General features: G+C 35.7%; 1 protein-coding gene across 7 annotated transcripts in view; it reads right to left on the reverse strand.

Moving 5' to 3' along the window:
* Adgrb3 (adhesion G protein-coupled receptor B3) overlaps nucleotides 1–22347 on the reverse strand; it is a 720698-nt gene that overhangs the window by 137120 nt on the left and 561231 nt on the right. For all 7 annotated transcript variants that reach the window (XM_063227050.1, XM_063227046.1, XM_063227047.1 and 4 more), the window contains 3 exons: nucleotides 15399–15525; nucleotides 13729–13832; nucleotides 9876–9978 (listed from right to left, as the gene is read on the reverse strand). In XM_063227050.1, the coding sequence (XP_063083120.1) occupies nucleotides 9876–9978; nucleotides 13729–13832; nucleotides 15399–15525 (334 nt within the window). The remainder of the gene's footprint in view (nucleotides 1–9875; nucleotides 9979–13728; nucleotides 13833–15398; nucleotides 15526–22347) is intronic.

The raw sequence follows: 22347 nt of genomic DNA on the forward strand, positions 1-22347 counted from the left end.
CTTTAATCTTCACTTGTGCTTATTTTTTATGATTACAGGCATTAGTGTTTGGTCTTCAGTTCTAAGGTTTGCTGCAGCAGGGCTTATGATATAATACACATAATAACACACAACATGTAGGTTATAGGAAAGACAAGGAATAAAAAGAGGACTGTGTATGAGAGAAGTTAATGGGGAATTAGCTAGACTTTCCCTTTGTATTTTCTGTTTCAGATGTTACTTTCTTGCCCGGAATTGTCAGATGACAGACTTTCTCTAGGGAAGACCTTAACACTTACTGGTGTACTTGAGAAAGTTTTCTTCTATAAAGTTAGCTGGATTGGTTGTCTCATGGATTGGCCATTTTTTTTTAGATACTTTCTACCTCTTCAATTTATAAAATGCCCACCTTGGTTGTGATTTCATTCATGTTTTATTTCATATTTTCATGTACTGGCCATCAACAGACCCCATCCGTAAAGAAACTCTGTGTTTAGTTCTTGCTCCAAAGAAGGAATTCACAGTGCTTTGTACCTTTTTTCATCCCTGCAGAAGCCTTTTCTCACATTGCCAATGGTCCTCTGTTCTACTTCTGCAGGCTACATGTTGAGTAGACATTTTAAAACTGGAGGTCAGGCTTACATAAAAACATCAATCTAAAAATAGGCTGGTTTCAATTTACACTGTAGTTCTTTGGTTTGTATATATATTAATACTTCTCAAAAACTCAAAATTGCCTAAGGCTGGTAAATGTCCCAGTCCAAATCTAGCCATCCATTCTTTTATGTATGGGTCTGTTTCAGATCTACAAGAGCAGAGCTGAGTAGATTCAACAGAGATTGTATGGCATGCAAAATGTAGGCTAGTTATAATATTGCCCTTTACCCTAAAAGCTTGTCACTGTCTCAAATAAATTCAGGAGTAACTATAAAAGGGGTTTGCTCCTTTACTCTCCACACCATCTCAGTCACCTATTGGGACAGATTTTGCCTTAGCCAAAAGGTCTTTCACAGTAAACTAAACTCTACCCTTTTCCCTATGAGTTGACTCTGGGAAGTTTTGTCTCAAAATTATAACAATGGGTCACTGAAAACTCTGTTATAATCTTATCTCAAGGGTTTTTCCTTTTTTGTGAGAATATTTTTGTATTAAAATTAATTTTCTATGCTTTATTTAATCTTCAATATTTTGCAATGTAGTAATTGTCATAAACATTACCAACTGTACTATAACAAGATTAACTTGTTGACATTAGCTAAATTTCTGAACAGTTCATATTAGGTATTTAGAAGCAAAAGGAGAAAAATTGTACATAGAGTGAAGCTTATAATTTCACTACTGGTTTGATTCCAGGAGAGAAAAATGTAATCATCAACCTTTCTGTAAGATTCCTAGAGAGCCATTCAGCTCCTCAAATTCTCTTTCAGGTATCCCACACAAGATAAAATCTGATTTAATCTACCACCTCTCATCAAAGTTGGGTCTTACAAATATACAGCAAATCTTCAGTGTTTTCCACAGCTCTCATGTCTCATCATATGAGAATTTTAATAGTAACAGCCAAAAAAATATGGGTCATAGTTCTTCTTAGCAAGGGCCTCAGTGTAGATAAGGCTATACTGCTGGTATTTTATCCCTCATTTAATAGAGTATAACTTCATTCATTCATGCAAATATGCACAAAACGTACATACAACCAATACAAGCATTTTATATTACAGAAACAGAAAAAAGAGCACTCTTGAGAATCATGGTGGTCAAGGTTGATGAGTAACTGAACACTTATAAAAGCATGTGACGGTTGCTAAAAGTAGAGTTACACTGTACACTGTGCTATGGAAGCAAAAAGGAGTGTTTACAGAGCTTCAGTAAGATGACTTGCATAAACCACCTCCTAACGTGTGGGAGACATTTTTCAAGTAAAGTTAAAAGCAAGTGCAGACTCACAGAGGCACAGGCAGCCCTGTGGACACAGGATGCCCTGGAGAGCAGAGAAATGGCCCTGTGCAGGGAGAGGAGAGGGGAGCTGCAGCCCAGCTCTTACTGCTAAATCAGAAATCCCGCCAGAGGCTGTGCCAGCCTGGAGAGAGCTTATTTATATAACTCATCTCCCTAGAAGGAGTGCCTTTTTTATTCCCCACAAAGTCAATTTCTATCCCAGAGGCATCCCTGAATGTGAAGATGCTGAGAATGTGGAGTTCAGCTGGTGGGCCTTATAGATCTGTTGTACATTTTTAAGAAGAGAAAGATAAACATTAGTGTTTGTTTTTTTCTTTGAAGTTAAGACTTTTCTCTCAGCAATATAGAGGATGGGCTCACACAAACAAGCCAAAGTGTTAGGGACATTATGGTAAACCACTTTGGAAGTCCTAAAGGTCAGATGTGAAGCCAGAGAAAAAGGGATAGAGGTTTAGCTATGGAGTACTTTACATCATCAAAGGACACTTTTACAATTCCAAAGGAATAAATGAACAGAAGGCAATGGGAGGAGGCCCAGTACTCTCCAAAGCCGGTGCCTGCACCCTGGGCTGAGACTTGTGCTGCCCTCTTGCCCTGCTGAGTGAATATGCACTTTGGGAGTACTGCCTAGCTTTGAAGTAGGAATTGAGGACACTCACTGAATGCCCTCGCAGGCTTCCTTGACCCTCACGGTGATGAGGCTTCTGACACCTATCTGTATCAGGAGCTCTTTACTGTCCGGTAATTCTCCTTCCATCTCCTTTGCTTGCCTTGACCCCATCTTTCCAATGGATCTTTTGTACTATTTTAACGCTGACTCCTATAATGTGGCAGCTGGCTCTTGCTGCACAAAACTGCAAGTGTTTAAACGAAAGATTAGGAGGTTACAATGGAACTAGATAGTCTCTGCCATCCCACTGGCTTCCACTTCACTAATGCCACACCAACAGGACAAAATAATCCTTCTGTTCTGGGAGCCTGGGACACTGAGAAGCTAAAGTCACCAAACATTTTTTATTCCTTGGTTTGAAAAAAATATTGGGAAACCTAGAATCATCCCAGCAGAATTAGTAAGAGACTTCAAAATGGACTCAAATTAATCACACATAAGCTTATTACATTCAAATCCTTTTACAAACATCACAGCCAGTCAACAAATTACATTTTAATAAATCTAAATAAGAGGCTTTATCTTCCGCCATTAGGATTGCACATGTACTGGAGAAATAATAAACACACGTGTTGGACATCCTTGGCAGGATATGCCTTGTTATCAATGAGCACATTTCCTTCAAAGGTTATAAACATTATTTTACATGACTTATCAAGTAAAAGGATTCATAGTTGTTTCGTGTGAGGAGCTTTTTAACTAAAATTCAGGAGCCAGATCCCTATGATAGCATGTCATCAATCTCTTCCAGCTTCAAACAGACCCCAGGGAATTGTCTTTATCACCATATTATCTGAGATCTTGTCTACAAAGGGAGACTTTACTTCCTTGTAAAACTAATTATGGCTTTTTGGCTTCATAGGTCCACACACCGGACTGAAATACATTCACTTACTTGTTTATTCAATGCATATTTATTATATGCTCACTGTACCTGGCAATGACCTTGACAATGAGCATATCCCAGCCCTGATCTAAGAAGGGGAAAGGCTTGTTGAGAGTAGGTAGTATAATATTAGTTAGTATACACTGAGATTTCTGGGTCCTGGAACAAGGGTCAGAGAACACACAAAAACAAAATGAAGACTTGGGAAGAGTGAGACAGTGTGGTCATGGAGATGCCCCAAGATAAAGTATAACACGGAACAAGGGCCTTCAATTGCTTCTGATGAACTGTTAGCACTTTAGTGTTGCAGGTGAAATAAAATAAGAAGTCAGTAAAATAAATTGAGAGGTCAGAATGGTTGTGTTTAACATCAGTGTTTTCTCAAGTTTTATAAGCGATTAGAATTTTCTCCCAGGTAAAATTTTTTCCTGAGTTTCAATATGTTACTGCAAAAAAAGAAGTGAATATAAATCTCCACACATTAAAACAAGTCCCTCCATTTATGTCTGAGCATATTTTGGAAATTGTTTCTGTAGGAGATGACACAACAGTGAATGTATACTCAGGGAAATGAAGTGGTAAGGTTTGAATTTCAGTTCCATTGCTTAAGCTACAGGATAGAGGATGGGTTTGATGATACTAGAGTGAAAGTTGAAAAGCTTATCAGTCCAAGACAGAGGCAGGAAGCTAGATTTGAAAATACTTGAGGGTTTGAACTAGCACAGGTAAATGATTTATTAGACTTACTAGAAGGAGAAATCACAGCTAACACTCAAAGTTCTAGGGTATGTAGCTGGATGGACGACTACAAAAAAGGCTTTCAATGTTTACAAAATGTGTTGGGGCAGGATGGGGACACAAATGAATAGAGTGTGAGTACAAAACTGGACAAGAAAAAATACAAAGCTCAGAAAAGGGCAGAAACAGATATGCATATCTGAGAGTTATTCTAATCATTGGCATGATCACAGCTAACATTTAAGGATTACTTATGAAGTACTAGGGTCTGGGCTCAGTACTCCATAGGTGCTGTTTCATAACCTTGGCAAGAAGCTAAGGTCTGGAGTCATTGTATATCATGCTCTAGCTCACATAGTTAAGAACACTAGCATATTTAGCATGGTTAGGTCTACACAGCTTACGATGGTCTTAACCATTCTCCTAGACACTGACACACCCCAGGGAAACACAGACAACGCTTCCTGTAAGGGGCCAGGAACATCAGCTTTGGAGGACACAACAGGGGACAGGGCACTCAGCTAAAAAGACCTTGTTCACTATTCCTTCTCAGAAGCTGAAAACACAGGTAGTCAAGAGCCGGGCTCACTGTAAGTGAATGTGTGCAGAAGTCAGATCTATGTAAAAGAAAGTCATAGGAGAATTAGGTGACCAGTGAGTTCTTGATCCAGTTAAAGGTGTATGGATTTGAGATTTTGTAAAAACCAGTAGTTCTAACAAAATGAAAACTTCTTTCCTGAGAATGAGTATAGACCTCTAATTTGCCCCGTCTTCTCCAACTGTCTCTTTATAAACCATAGAATGAAAATGTAATGAAATCTTAATAAAGAGTAAATAAGCAAAGGATGAAATAAGATAATTTTATAGAGTATGTGACTTTTAAAAAGATGAGAAGTTCTGTATCTTGTGCAAGATTGAAATAAGATTCATATCTCATATCATTTGACACTACATACATGAAGAATCAGAGGATAATTTTTTCTAAATATTATAAAGGGAATGCTTGCCAATTTGAAATAATTTAGAAGCTTCCCTGTGTCTGTCAATGAGGGCTTTTGCTTGACCTTTAGATCTTCTAAAACTGAAACTGATATTTAATTTTGTCCTCTTGCCTTCAACTATTTCTCAAAATTTTAATTTCTTGTGCTTGTTAGATGTCTAGTTCAGTTTAAAACGCTTTGGTGTTTTAATACAGTACTCTATATTATTAGCAAGTAGTTTAAACTTTAACTGAAAGAGTGATCCAGGTATGCACAGACCGTGATGGTTCCCTGGGCACTATTTCCCTAAGGCCCCTACATCAGAGGCACCAAAAACAAGTTCTTTAGATCTAGGTGCATCTATATACAATCAACACCTCTCAAACTGAGTGTAAGAAATTGGTTTTTATTGATGCATCATGTCTGATTAGGCATTCTGATTGACATATTCATATGTTTCCTTTGGTGAAAATAAGAGTATGTCGTATATAGAGACTAGCTCATGCCATTGAAAAAGAGACAGGATCCACAGATTGACCCTCCATCCTCTGTGGTGGGGCACTGGAATAAGAGGAAATCTGACTGACAGTTGCTGACTCAAGGACACAGGACCTGCTTCTAGAGTGTTGCCATGTCCACGCCAGGGAGTGTCATGTGTAGGGTATATCAAAGTACCCACGAGGACAGGGACTGAGGCTTTCACTGAACTTATACAACAGGTTTTATTTCTGATTTGCTAATGACTATTTATCTAATAAGTATGTGGATGTAATAAAATTTTCACTTAGATTTGCATTCATTATGATACAATAATGAAGTTAGAGAGCAGATAGTTCAGCACTTTGAAGCTCTGGGGTTTCCATCGTTATCTAACCAAACAGCAACAAAAAGAACTTTACCAAATTCAACCTCCATGAGTTAAAATGAGTGCTTTGAGATCTTTGGTATAATAAGTCACCTTAAAGTCTTTTGAAAAGAAGCAAAAATGCATTTTTTGACAGAAAAAACTACTTTCAGAATTTAACTACCTATATCTGAAATAATTTTTGCTTTCTACAAATATTATATACAACACTTGAAAAAAATATCCAATACACTAAGGTATGGAGAAAATACTTTTCCAAATAAATTTCACTGGTATATGAACATCCTGGTTAAACTTAAAAATACATAAAGACAGCAAAGGGCAAATTTGCTTTATGGGAAAGTTCAAACTATAATGATGTGAGTTGTAACTAATTTTATAGCAGCATTTTAAAAAGCTTTAAAATTACCTTTGATTCTTTGCTGACAGCAATTGAATCTACTGATTAAGGATTTCAATACACAGATATTTTAAACAATAGATTATGGAGGTTTGTTTCTACCTCAATTCTAAAGGAAGCAGAGATATTACTGATAACTGATATCATCTCACTAGTAAAATGATCAGGTCAATTATACTGCAACAAGTAATTCAGAAAACGACTAGTGTGACACTTCAAAACTATTCTAGACATCACCATCAAATACCTATTTTTCTACAAACTAGTCATGCCAACCCTCAGAGACAGTACTAAACAATTTGTTTAAGAATTTCTCTCAAAGACTTACAATTTCCACTTGGAAATTGGGAATACTAAAGCATCAATCAACACTTACTGGGTAAGTCAAAGATAAGAATCAGATCAATTTCAAAATACCCATGGCACTGAAGAATTGCTACCTGCAACCCAAATAAAATACTGCACCCATCAATCAATATTTTTATCTTTTTAAAAATACTTTCTTAGTATTTATAAAGCATTATACATCCGTGTAAATGATAGGCATTTTCATTTTGGAATTTTAAAAATCTCAGCTAAAGTAAAACATATATGACTTTTTACAAACTTAACTATCATATATAACCAAATAGGACCAGTTTAATTCAATTTAAAGCATATTATACAAAAATATATACAATTATTCCAGTGAAAATCTTGGTATTCTTGACAATGACTCAGAATAAAATTCGGCCTTTTCTATTTTACCTCTGAAGTCATTCTAATACAAACTGTTCTAATCTGTGATATCTATGCAGAGTATTAAAGCAAAGTTAATATTGGATAAAAGAAAATCACCTAATCATCATTACTGATCACTAATTCCTCCCCAGAAGCATCAATCATTCACATCAACATTTATCAGTCATCTGGAACAGAACCACTATCATTCTAAAGCCACATGGAATCTATCGTGTAGTTAGAGACCTGGGGAGAAAGCAAACCACACTAATTTCTCCTTTGAAAAAAACCACAAAGCAGTCGTCCCTCACAATCCGAAATGAAAAGTAAAGCTAGGCTTGTCTTAGCTTGCTTGTGATAGTCATAATATTTGAAGATACTATCAAAAGGACATTTTTATGAAAAACTGAGGATATCAAAGCCAGTAAAGGCCCAAATGGGCAGGCCAAATGTAATTGAGACTATTTGATTTCCGAATATTGATTCCATTTAGAGTTAAGTGATGTGGTGATTACTACCGCCAGGTAGCCCCTGAGCACCTGAAATGCAGGTGGTGCAAATGAAAGTGCTGTGAGAATAAAATATGCACTGAAGACTTAAACACAACTGCAAGATATTACATTCATAATTTTATATTAATGCTATGTTTAAGCTGTAATATTATAGCCATACTGAGTGAAATACAATATATTTAAAGTCATCCATTTCTTTTGATTTGCAAAGGTAGCTACTTTAAAAATTAAACTACATATCTGGTTTGCATTTCTATTTTTCACTCATTGCTGTAGTTAGACGATAATCATAATCATTTTAGTAGACTGTGCGAGAAATTCTACTCTACTACTTGGCTCAAAACTTGTTAAGAGGGCGACAGTTTTCGAGCTTATTTCCTACTGAAGAGCATGCAGTTTTCTATAGTCTAGTGAGAGATGTAACTTGAAAGTGCTGGAAGTGGAAACAGTGACAGACAGGGGAGACTTCATAGGGAAAACCTGAAGTATGGGCTAAGGTGCCAGTAGTTTGATTTTTTTTTTCTCTGACCCACAGACTCAGTATATAATCCAGCTTCAGAAGGAAGATCTCCTTCTCTGAATAGTCATTCAAGGGCAATGAGCTGAAGAACTCCAAAATAACCAAGTAAAAGGAGCATTTCTGAAGAATCTGGAGCCTGCTCCAATGAAAACCCAAAGTGGAAACCCGGAAGTCGAAGCATGAGTAACTGTAATTCTTTAGGACTTACAGGCTTCTCTTCTTTATCTCTATGCCCTTCCCCCTCACTTCTTTCTTTTTCTTTTTCTTCTCATGCTTGTGCTCATTTCTTTATCTGAATTTTGTATACGTTCTGTGTCCTCCCCCCGTTACAATGGACACCCCTCACCATTCTTTCTCCCTCTCTTTTCTCTTTTACCATCTCTTGCTTTTTAAAATTTGTGTTAAATGGCCATGCCGTGTACGTGAACTACACACTACATCTTAACAGAATATTTCTTTCATCTCTTTCTCTAAGAAGACCCAGGAAGAAATGGAGAAAAAAAGGCATTCAAACACATGAAATACTTTTTACTTTTACCTTTCTTGTATTGATTTTATTTTGTCCTTAAACATTAATACCTTTGCTCTTCAGCTCTCTTGCAGCCTAGAGCACTGTGTTCCAAAAAGAAACCTTAATCAGATTCACCTAGGTGGTATCCTAAGCACATCAGATTCAGAATCAGATCTTTTTGGGTGAGAATCACCAGTCTTAGGAATATAGGTTTCAAAATAAACAGACTATCCACTGTCCATCTTGATACACGTCCTATGAAAACTACAAGAACCTACTGAAAGGTGCATTTTTTGTTGTTGTTGTTGTTGTTTTAGGTTATGGGAAAAATGTCCAAATACTGGCTTTAGCTGGAAATTAAAATTTGAAAAAAGAACAGCTATAAAATAAGTTTTCAGAGTTGTGTTTGACATATACCCTTTGAAGCTGAAGTAGGTTAACTGACATTGTTATTATGAGTTTCTTCAAATGTATTTCAGAATTGCTCAGTAAAGTCAGATATATTCAGAAAAAAATAGCCATTGAACTCATATAAAGCAGTCAGTACTATACACTGAAGTAAATAGTACATATTGCCATTATATTCTGTTAAAAAGTGTCTATGAAGTTAACTCTAATGTTAGCTGATCAAAATGCTTTTTGGTCAAGTAAGAAGTATGAAAGATAAAGTCTAGGAAAACTAATTCTACCTAATACTCTCTCTGATTATTGCTATAAATATTTTGGGAGAGTATATTTTCAAAGCGCTATACTACTTGTAAGTCATTTATAGTTGCCTTTTAGGACCCAATATTTTAAAATGGACCAAAACACAGGTCCTCTATTTGATTGCAGTTGGATATTGTCAAAACTGGTATTGTCAAAATCTGTGCTTTTGAAGTCTCAAGGCTTTTGACTTATAAAGCTTTGGTGTAATGTTAAATAACATATATGTTTCCCAGTATAAAATCTCTAATATGTAGAAAATTAAGCCAAGGAAAGATTGCTTCTCAAAGGCAATACTTTTATTAGGAAACCAATAAAACAGCGTAAAATTTTATAAGAAGTTATCTAAAATAATCGTTAGACTATCAATAGCCGAGTATGTCAAAATATAAACGTGTAGAGAGAATCAGAAGGAAATTAACAGTCATACCTTATTATGTGTCTGGGTCTGTCCAACCAGTATGAGGATGTTGGATGAGATGATAGACAGGCAGAAGTTAATTAGAATTATGGATCTCTCTGAGCGTATGTACCTAGCCAGAGAAAGAAAGAATGTCCAGCTTCAAAATTCAACAAAATGTCGAAACATTCTACATTGTGCCCTTGAGAAAATTAATCCAGCAAAAGCACTAAAAGCAACCTTTAAAGAAGTAAACACATAAAAATTGTTTTCATAAATATTTTTCTTAGAGAAATTTTTATTTTTAGTGTATGAAATATGCAGGAGATTTTTACATTTATTTTTTTCTTAGACATTAGTGTGAAGAATATGGAATTTCTGACATGGTCTAAATTGCACATCTATGGCCCCGATGCAGTTATTGTATAGAAATATAAAATTCATACATAAATTAAATTACCTTCATACATACATTTGTTAATGAGCATTATCTTAAGCATTACCATATATACCAACCAATAAGAACTGAGAATCAAAAGAATCCAAATATTCTGAAGTATCACTTTTCTAACAAGATGCTTACTCTGATGAAACTATGAAGCCTTTCAACCACTCTAGCATTTTCACACAGTATGTTATTTATTTGCCCAAATAACTATCCCTTTGTTCAAGAAAGAAAAGATGAGAAAAAGAAAGAAAATAATTCTTTATCTCTGCAAATGAATCTATTTCACAAATGGTAATTTACCGTTAGCCTAGAACATTACCTGGGGCATGTGATTGTTAAGTGTATCAAGAATGTATCCCATAGCAAAAACTTTTCAGAATCAAATGTTTCACCAGCTGATTACCCTGAAAAGGTAACAGCTATTTTGTTTTATTGTACCCTGTGGTAAATCACTAACAGTAACTAAAAGGCAACTTTATACTTGCTGTGTGTTTCAACCTGTTCAATTTGTATTATAACAGGGAATTCCATTCCACAGCAGGTATGGGTTTTCCTCTGCAGTGCTGGACAAGGGTGCCCAAGATGTGGAGGTGCTCTTTGAGAGATAAAATCTATTAGAGCTCTCTGTCTCTCACACCCTGTCTTTCAAAAATGTTTATGTAGAAACCCCACATTCCATTACACATTTGAGAAATGAAAGCAAAACACCAAAGTCACACCAAAATACCACAAAAAGATTTTATAAAATAATGCTCTTGTCTTCACAGAACAAAACCACATGAGACTAACCTAGGTCAATTCTCAGCACAAAGTGGCTTTAATTGTTGCTAAATCTTGTCTCTGTACCACAAGTGGCTAAAAGTACAACAAAGCACATGCCGAGATGCTAAAGACATCAAATATGAAGCTGTTCCTTCTTTTGTATACGAGGATATAACAAAAAGCTTAAGAGAGCTATAATTTTAACCCATTATATGATATTAATGATTTTCATGACAGTATAGGCACACATTATGAATATGATTTCAAATGATATTTTTTATTTCTAAAAAATAAAAAATTAGGGTAGTAAGAAACCAGAACTAAACACATGAGTCTAGATGTTTCCATTATGAGTCACGCTGTTGACCTAAAATTGCTATGAAACATATCAACACTCAGTATTTTACATAACATTTAATGTGTTAAACTACATTTTTGGATGCTTCATATCAATCACTAATTAAAAGGATTTGCTCAATTGCTTGTTGATGCAACAGTGTAACTTCGAAGAATATACCTATAGATGGAAAGAACATAACTCAGCATATTAATTTTTGTTCATCTTTTTCTTCATAGTTTTGGGGATTGAACTCAGGGCCTTTGTCCATCAAGGCAAATGCTCTACTACTGAGCTACACTGTTAGACTCCTATTAAATTTGGAGGGAACATTTCTGATGGGACATTCAAAAATTTCAAAATATCATATGAGGTATAAAGAAATCATTAGACAGTCAAAATGTCGAAGCATTTTAATTAAGAAAAAAGGCAGAAGAACCCTAACATCCTTATTACCATACAGTAATGTTACAGGGTAAATTTGGTGTTTATGAAGTTTTTAATTCATCATGCTACAAGGTCTACTTCGTAATTCGTGAGTCTTCACACTTCTTTCAAACTGTAACTATTCAGTTCTGTTGATGAACTCTTAATTCTTAGGAATTCAACTTTGTGTTATTGTTGCATACCCTATTTTATAATTCTCAAAGTTTTCATAGACACTTTGAGATGTTTTATTAATTCTTAAGAAATCACTGATTATTGCTTTTGCTATATTTTCTGAGTTAAGGGAAGTTTTATTGCGGTATAAATAATCCAATATTTTATAATTCATTTTAAATATATTTTTACTGACAGTGTTTATCCTAGTGTTATTCTTATGCATTAAGGGATAAAGAGAAAGTGGAATTAGTACTTAACTCATTAAGTGCTAAGAAATAGAATTTAATTCTAGATAGTTGGTAGGTATGAATTATGATGTTACTGTGATTATCTAGCATCTTGTCCCTTAACTACTGAAAGAAGTGACACTCAGGCAATTTGGGGACAGACAGTTGTCTTCTTCCTCACTTGTTCTTTCTTCTTGTCCTTATAAGACAATGCCTATTTGACAGCCATGGGCCCAGGATTCTGTTCTCTGAGATGCTACAGTGAAATTGAGCTCATTTCATTTCCCAGAATTGGCCACATTTTGTCAAGATTGTCCCAGTTTTGTATTTTTCACCACTAGATAATTCCTTCATATGGATATTAGGCTTCTGCTATGATAATGGGCCAAATGGGAGTATATTTTATTTTTGTGTGAAGCACCAAAAATTCTTGAAAGTTAATTCTTGTCCTCAAAAGAGTAAGACTCATGGAGAACAATATTTTGTTCTGAAAGATGTTAAATTAAATGGCCTTCACTCATTAAATTATAATTAATTTTTATTTTTCAACTGATTTTAAATACCTTAATTAAAAAATGGAGGCTGGAAGTTCTTTTATGTAAGAACATCTACTTTTGTTGTTTAATAGTCAAGAGAAATAAATACTTATCTATCTGCATTTTAGACCATTTCTAAAAGTCAAAATGAATATAAAATGATGTAACAATTAAAAGTATAAAATCCAACACAGAGTTGGGCCAGATATATATATATATATATATATATATATATATATATATATATATATATTCATGGTCAATATGTGAATGAATATAAAAAACCTCTCAGGTCCTATTAGTATAATACAAAATACGGGAGAAATTAATTAGAGAGATATTATATTTTATACAATAAGAAACATGCAATTTCAAATATTATAGAATAACATTTTTCTAACATTTCCATCTGTTTATATAATTTTATGACTTCTAACCATTTTTTCAAAATCTGACTTATTATACCACACCAAGAGACCTTTTCTAGAGCTCTGTGGTTGCCTGTTAGTGAGTGATTATTAGAGAAAGCTCTATTCACTGTCCAGGACATGCTGTAAAACTCAAGAAAGTAAAATCATATTTCTATGAAGGGAAAATTAATTTGACCATACCAGTTATACTCTCAGGTTCAAGAGCAACTGAGATAAATAGAAACCACATATCCACTGAAGTTGCAGTTAGAGCACCATGTGTACAGGCAAGCAAGTTGTTACAGGCTATCACTATTTGAACTGGAAAGAAGTGTATGCATCTGTGTGTGTACACATGTCTGTGTGTGCCACAAACAAACGCAGAAAGCAAAATCAAGTAAATATACATCATTGATTACAGCTGAATCACAGCAATTAAAACAGTTGTAAAAGTACTATTTTCAGCAAATTAAGGAGACAGGAGATGCACAATGGTTCTCATATTCCTTGCTTCAACTCTGAACAACTGAGTGTTCCAAGCCTATCAACTGATCACATACCTCCACAGTGCTGCATAGACAACTGCTAGGGTGATCAAGGCCAGGCAAGAAAGACCACTGCCAACTATTAGGGTAACTGAAGGTGTGCCAGAGGATTCCATGATCTGTAAATCAAACAAAATAGATGAGAAAGAGAAAAAAATGTTACAGGAACTACAACGGCTTTAAGACTCATCAGAACTCACCTATCATTCAAAAGTAGTCTAAATCGTTGTTACAGTTACCAGATAATTATCTATGGATCCACTCAACTTATATATTCCTAACTTCTAAAATGACTAATTCTAGTTCCCTCTTCTCTCACGAAGTCCTTGGGGTTTTAAATGCTCGACTGTGGCACACTACCTACTTAGAGCTTTCTAAAATACACACTTGAAACTACAACTTGGTTAACATTCACGTGTTAAATTTTCTTTAGTTTAAATCTGAAGCAGAATTCACTTTGCTTCAATTAACTACAGTTCAGTCACTTCACAAGATGATTCTTGGTAAATTTTACCACACTATTCCCATTTACAAGTCATTATGTTACCACATCTGGTACACAAATAGAAAAAAATTTTTCAAACTTTCTGACTTTTTGAGAACTTTGTTCTAAGTCAAGTATTCTCACATCAAATTTCAATTGGTTGGCCTCTGGAAATAAAGAATAAAATAAAATGTCAAATTGAAGACTTTAAAAAGTATATTTGTGGTTTTTATAAACAAAATATGCAGTGATACCAATCTCCAACGATTGTATCAGTTTCTAAAAACATGACCTTGAAAGATAAGCTCTATATCTTTTAAAACATAAAGATTATCAGCATTCCTTGATCTTAGAGGATTCTTTCCTTAGAGATGAATATGAAATTAACTAATGAAATCTGTTGTTTTTTCATAAATTAATATTTGAAGTTTTAAGGAATACATGTTAGTATTCAATGTGTTTCAAAATCTTAAATATGTATCTTAAATTGTATTAGATGTTTGTAATCATAAGACAAGTGATGCTTACTTAGGCCAAATGTGGGCAGAAAGTCATATTTATCTGAATAATCACTTTGCAATATTTCTATTTTTATCACATTTTATCACAATACATTTCATGAAAATATTATTTTTCTCTTAGACAGCTGTCTTTTTCAGGAACTAGTTTTACAAAACCAATATACTTTTAAGGAATAATTTCAACACCCATGCTTCCATGAAAACTCCATTATTTGAAAAAAATATATATATCTCCAAGGACACCCTCAGAAAACCTGTACTGAAAACACCCAATGCAGATATCCAATGTGTTTGGCTACAGTGTCTGGGGTCTCCATTCTACTACTAACAGTCTGTTCACAAATTCCCCCTAAAGAGCTTCCCAGTTTTAAAATAAAGGTTACACTGGCAATTATTTTTACTTGAAAGTTTGCAGCATATTAATAATATGATAGGAGCACATTCTCCAAACTATACTGCAGAAAATTCAAGTTACAAGACACAAAATTGAGTAGAATTTAGTTACAGCACGCCAACTAGAATTCATCTTTCTCAGCTACTGTAGCTCAGGAGGCGATGAACCCAATTTTGCCACCCTGCAACCTTTTCCATTTCCCCATTTAAAATGCACTTCCCTGGAGAAACACTCTCCACAGTGTCCCTGCCTGTGCGTTCCAGCCGTGTTTCCCTTTGTTACTTACTATTTCTCTAGGTTGCTGAGCCAAAATGGCGAAGGTAGAGAGACGATCACATAAGCACTTCGTATGGGATGCATCGGTAAGCACAGTTTTACATCCCTGGGTGGACCACGCTCCCAAAGACTCGTTCCTGCAAAGGAGGTGGGGGGCGGGAGATCGGGATAAATACGCGTGACAGCCAAATCCGTAAAGAAGAAAATGCAGTTTAATTGAGAGGATCGTCTACTGTAATTCCCATACAGGAAAAAAAAATTCTACTTGTATTTGAACAGGGCGTAATTTAGATTCATCTCCAGTAACGCCAAGCGAGTGTAGAGAACAGCAAGCCGGCGGCCGTGCAGCGTGCAGAGCGCTGTCCAGGGCCGCCGGTGCTGAAACCTGGACCTGCTCTGCGCAGCCCTCCGCGAGGAACCTCGCGGCTCCGCACCGCTAGAGCCCTGGCAGCCGCTCGCTATGCTCATCGGATCGCTTCAAACACTCGGCGTGCAGAGAAGCTTTCCAGATTTCATACCAGCTTTGATTCCCGGCCCGTCTTTTGGACCATGAATGCTGGTTTTAAAAATGCGGATTTCTCTTGAAAAGAAAAAAAAAAAAAAAACCTGCCTATAAGGTTACATAGCTTGGATTGGGAGGTAGGCTCTCCTCCGCTGCTGGTTAGGGATTTTTTCCTCCCTTCAGAATTAGCTGCTGTGAAAATTTCACCCTGGAAACGGGAAGCAGAAGCAGCGGCATCAGCTGGTTCCGACTCTCACTGCCTTCCCCTGGTTTCCAGGGGAGGGAGGGATTCAGATAGCGGCTTCCCACTCCACAGTTCACTCAGTCCAACGCTCCTAGAAGCCCTTGACATTTTTTCCCCTCGGCTGCTTCTTTGCCCTGGGGCCGAAGCATTAAGATAAAGCCAAGTCCACTAAAACATTTAGAAGAATAAATCCACCCCAAAGTCCAGGAAGAGGGGGAAAGACAGCCTGATTTAATTTTCTCTTTGGTGTTGCCATTCAAAATGCTAAAGCATATGATTTATTTCCCACCCCAGCAGAACAATAAAAATGGTATCAGCCCATGTCTTCCTACTGGGGGGATGGGGAGAACCTTTCCACCCCCAGCTGAATTAAACTATAGAAAGAGCAAAAAAGAAGAAAAAAGGCTATAGCACTCAACCAATCAATTTGATCATCATTACACGTGTTCTGTGTTGAATGCACCAACTGTCCCCTCCCCCAGGCATGGAACATCTTCAGCCAGCAAACCTGTGTGTATGCGCACACTTAAATTATAAGCCAAGTTACTATTTGTGTTCAACATGCCTCTATAATTCAAACAAAAAACCACATGGCTTGGTGTTAATTTCGATAAAGTACTTCTGATTTTGCCTTCTGCATCTCTGAATGCCTACAGCTATCGAGATAAATATGCATGCATTCTATTTCCAAGAGATTCAATGAGAGGTTTCTCTGTGACAGTTGGACTTCCAACTTGAGTTACAGAATATAATTCACACTATCTCTTGCTGGTTTCCATAAGCAATATCTTGTAAAAATATTCATTAAAATTCATGACTCAATACACTCAATTGTGATTTCTTTTCAGAAGGCATATACTACATTTGGGAAGAGTAAGCTGAAAATTACACCCAACTTTACCCAAATATGATTCAGTATTGGTCATTTCAAAATTTTCAGTCCTAAGTTTCTCTCACATCATGCATTAATGCCAAATTTAAGAAAAAACACTATCAGTATACCTTTAACCACAATATTAAAATCTAATTTCCCACAACTATAGCAGCATATCAGTTATTTCACCAGCTGATCAAAATTTTGAAAAGGTAGATACACCTAAGAGAAACTGACAGGTTTTTAAAACTTATCTATATTATTCATCCAGAATGGCACTTTTAGTTCAATGCAGTATCTTTCCTTTTGAGATGAAGTCCAATACTTATGATTTTCACATTATGGAGTTATGCCCAATATCTTAGCAACAAAATAATTTACTGTAAATATGAATTTATGGCCAGGCATTGTGACATATGCCTGTAATCCTAGCACTCTGGGAGGCTGAGGCAGGAGGATCAAAAGTTTGAGCTCAGTCTATGCAACTTAATGGCTTTAGTGAAACAAAGCTCAGTGTTAAGGTCCTGAGTTCAATTTCCAGTATGAAAAAAAGGACTCTATATAAAACAAAATTATACATTTGCAACCCTATAATGAGAGTTGATTGCTCAAGATGATATTAGCATCACTAAGCTCTGGCTGTCAAATATAGTCTATGTCCAAACAATGTTGCTAGACTCTGAAAATCATGTAAATTTTAGATTATAACACAGTTAGAAAGTAAGCCAATTTGCTTTAATCTGTACAGTAATTGCATCTTTGAGCTGGCCTAGTCTCAGGAAAAACTGGGAAGTCAGAAATTCTGATCTTCACTCTTCCCAACCCCCTGCTCCTACCACAAAACATGCAATGCTTCTTTTCCTATGTACCTTCCTGGGGCTACCCTATCTCTGATAATTTAACATTCACATCCTACTTTAAAAGAAGATCTATAGCACAAGATAATGAATCTGATAGGAGAAGATCAGAATTTATAACAGGCAAGTAAGAGGAAACATCTTGAGAAGTGAAGGGGATAACTACCCAGGTCACTCTCAACAGCTGAGTAATACAATGTGTGACACCATTCTGATGATAAACATACGTTGTTTCTTAAAAGCTCTTGAGATTTTAATATTATATACAACTTTTATAAATGAGTTTTTCAATCATAATTATACACATGGCTATTACTACAACTTCGGTAGTATGTGTTCCTTGCATTTTCAAGCTTTTCATAGTTTATCCTCACTCTACAAAATTCTTTGAAAGCATAGCACATGTGTTGATTGATTTCAGGGCAATCTTGTAAGGAAAACTGATCTGTCATAGAGCTAATATGTAGCAAAACAGATACCCTATTGTGCAGGAAGCAAGGTTTACAGGTGCAGACTACTGAGGCACTCACATTATTCTTCCAAAGTCATAGTTATTGCATGCTACAGTAGATGCTTTATCTCTGAATTACTCTTAAGTCTAGGCTGTCATCCCTTAGACAAACAGATGTGAAATACATATAAAGTTAACAATATGATAATAGAGTGATGACTTCAAAAGCAGACACAGATTGGTGATACAGATATAGACATTATACTGAAAATCAAATCATGTTTCCTTTTTGTAGTGTCTTTTCTGTGTATTATGTAATTTTTTCCCAAACAGATATGAACACAGTTTTGCCTGAAGAAATTCCATACAACCAGCATATTCTTTGTTGGCTAAACCTACGTTCACCAGCGTTAGCTGGAAGCTGTCATCTGAACACCTTCTCCCTCCTATTAATAGGCTGGCTAAAAGAAAGAAAGACTCTTCCTGCTGCAAGTATTCAAATAGTATATCACCATCACAGCATTCTGTGAAAACACAGGATATGAAACCTATTACTTTTCGACTTAGTATCTACTGGAGATCTCTTATCAATTTTCTGAGCATCAACATTGTCTCTTTTTGGATTTGAGCATTTGGTTAAGTTTCTTATCTCATGTAGCTTTAAAAACAATGCTCACCTCTATTCTCTAGTAGTATTTAAAATTAAAATGAAAATACAATTAAAAGAGAATGCTGTCTGCTTACTCCAATGAAACGTTGTATAATGCATAATTCATGACAAAAATTTCCAGTGAGATATTCCAAAGATGTTTCAAGAAATCTTTTGAAACATCAATACAACTACTCAGTCCACTTTAACCATTCTTTAAGGAAGCTGTCCATTCTAGTTCATATTTAAATGAGTATGTAAATATTTTTATACACTGTAGGAAGTTTATTAACTCTTAGTAATATTTAGAGTACATTTATTCAAAACAAAGTAACTACAGAAGCAATTTTAAAGGAATTTTATACACAATGCATAAGTATCCATTGCACATGTATCAAAAGAATCACAGTGATGTTTTCTAAGAATCAAGTGAATCTATTATTTTTAAAGCATGAATTGCATCATAATAATGATATATACTTGATATTTTGTGTAAATTATTCTTGTACTATTTGGCAAATTTTCTAAGTACAAACAAGAAAATGTGCTCCATTTTTAATAGAAACAGTCTTTGAGAGAAATCTATTTTGATTTTAGTACATTACAAACACTGAGAACAGTACCTCTAGCAACTTACTGTTAGAACATGCCAAATCATAAATTAGAAAGTTTTGCCAGAAGTAACCTTAGTGATCACTGAGAGCATTGGTTTTCAACCCTTGGTTACATTAAATAACACCTGGAGAGCTTTGAAAATTAAACCCTGAGGTGGTTTTTGAATTTTATTGCTTTAAAAACATACTCTGCCAGTGATTCAAGTGTACAACCAGTACCACCAAGCTACCCCAAACACATAGACAAGGGAAGTGAGGGGCAGTGAATGCAAAAAACTTGTTTTAATTCAGAGTTAGAAGCAAAGCTGGGGTTTCTTATTTCTACAGTAGTGATTTTTAAGTCTAAGTTTTCATCGTAATGTGTTTTAAAACAGAATATAATGAAGTTATAAGAAATTATAATTTAAAAATCTGATATATATCATATATATCGAGAGAGACAGAGTGCATGCATGAGAAAGAGAGAGGAAAAAAGAGAGGGAGAGAGGGATAGAAGGAGAGAGGGGGAGAGATATGGAGGGAGGGAGGGAGGGAAGGAGGGAGAGAGGGAGGGAGGGAGAGAGAGAGAGAGAGAGAGAGAGAGAGAGAGAGAGAGAGAAAGAGAGAGAGAGAGAATGAATGAATATGCTTCATTTATTGGGATGAGATTTGGAAGCACAGGTACTTTTTCAGTATCAGGAAGAATCGTCATTATCCCAGGTCCTGGAATAAAAGTGGTCCCTTTATAACAAAACATCAGATTTCTAATTTGTTGTCTGGAAAGTATCTGGTTCCAGCAATGCTCTACACTTAGATCTTCCTCATACTCTTCAGTGCCTGTTAATGTTTTTCATCAAAAGTCACAGAATTAGTTAATACATTCATCTTACCTTAATTTATAAAATTAACACTTTTGCCTTCTCATTGCTATGTTAGTGCTATAGGGAACTGTATCTTGTTGAATTTGAATCACTGACATACTGCTTTTCGTTTCTCATTTATCACTAAGTAAGGACTTGATGAATGTTAACTTAGTTTAACTGGTTTTTATTTTCCTTTCAAGGGATGAGTTTTAATCTAGATAGACTCTACTACTTCTAATAAATTTACTGTGCTTCTGCACACAACAGACGTATAATCAGAAAATATCAATGAATCTAATAGGTACATTTATTTGCTTTTCATCTTCAAACATCACCTGATGATAAACCCTGAGAGATTCGGCATCTTTTCGTAATTATGTTCAATCCAGCAGTGAGGTTCAATCTCTACTAACCACTCAAAACATGTTTATGAGTGTTGTCAACTGTCAGATGAGATAGAACACATATTTTAAAAATGTAATTTGTATTTTAGAAAAAAAAGAAAATCTGGTTGAGATGAGTATACAAGAATATGTTCATTGCCTTATTAATTCTACAAATTATTCCAAAAGATGCAGTCAGTTATATACTGTTATTCTAAACCACCGCCATCTTTTGTTTGAAGTCCAATGGGAATTAAAAAAAAAAAAAAAAAAAAAAAAAACCCCAGAGAGTTGCTATCAACAAACATGGTAAATCATGTAACTCTGTTAAACTTTTTTTGGGGGGTGGGGCACTGGGACTGAACTCATGACTTTGTGCTTGCCCAGAAGGTGCTTATGCCACTGAGCTAAATCCCCAGTCCTATGTTAAATTTTCTGTCAATTGTTCTTCTGGTATAACTTCCGGGTAAACCAGGAAGCCTTTACAATGCTCCCTCAGATTTTCCCTCTATTCAGCTCTCACCTCACTTGCTTTTGCCTACCACTTCTGGCCACCCTGAACACTCTGTTGGCAGGGTGTGGCATTTTGTGCTGCAGTTCCCTTGAACTGAAATGTGCTCTTCACCTTGCTTGTTTCCCCACATCACGTAAAAGAATGCAGTGGAAGCCATATGTGACTCATGAGTCGTGGCCTCAGGAGGTCCAGTGTTTTCACTCTATCTGGAAATGCTGCTGTTAGGTGAGGAATTACAGGCTAGCCTTACTGACAAGGAGGGAACAGCTCTACCTACTGGCCACATGAGTGAAGCCAGGAGTCTTGCTCCAAGGTGAACTGCCACATGTCTTTTGGCATGATTTTTCCAGGAGCTCAGCTCATATTATCATCAGAAGTTTTTGTGGCAATAAAGTTTACTATTTTTTAGACAGAATGTTATTGGACATTTAACAAACTACAGTGTGATACAAATATAACTTTTTATATATACTGGGAATCCAAAAACTTTTTGTGACTCACTTTATTGCAATGAATGCTTTTTTACAGTGGTCTGCAAGGAAAAGCTCAATATCTCGAAGGTACTTTTGTATATATTTTGAAATCCTCCTGCTTTTTTTTTTTTTGGCCTGGCTTTGTTTACCAGAAAGTATCATGAGGGCAGAGATACTGTTATGTTTACATTGGCATTCCCTGGTTCTGAAACAGTGTTTGGCACATGTAGTTGGTGCTTCAAGCAACTTTTTAAGTGAGTACCTGGTCTGGATTTTGACCTGATGTAGCTTGACATTCCTACTCCACTGATCCAACATACATGCATCCACATGACACATGCACTGTGTTAGGCTATTCTCAGGACATCCTGACACTCATTGTGCCTTTCAGAGATTAGGAGCTTCAATGACAATTATCTCTCAGATGTAGTGTCACTGCCTCTTTGTCATAAAATTAGACATTAAAACCAAGAATATGTCACTCTTGAGGTCACTGAACATCACTTACAAGAATGGTAACAACAGTTCTATTGCTAATAACATCATTTTTGTTGTT

Source organism: Cavia porcellus, unplaced genomic scaffold (assembly GCF_034190915.1).
Source record: "Cavia porcellus strain 051 isolate PalLab524CR breed Dunkin Hartley unplaced genomic scaffold, mCavPor4.1 scaffold_16, whole genome shotgun sequence".
In the NCBI taxonomy this organism is placed as follows: domain Eukaryota; kingdom Metazoa; phylum Chordata; class Mammalia; order Rodentia; family Caviidae; genus Cavia; species Cavia porcellus.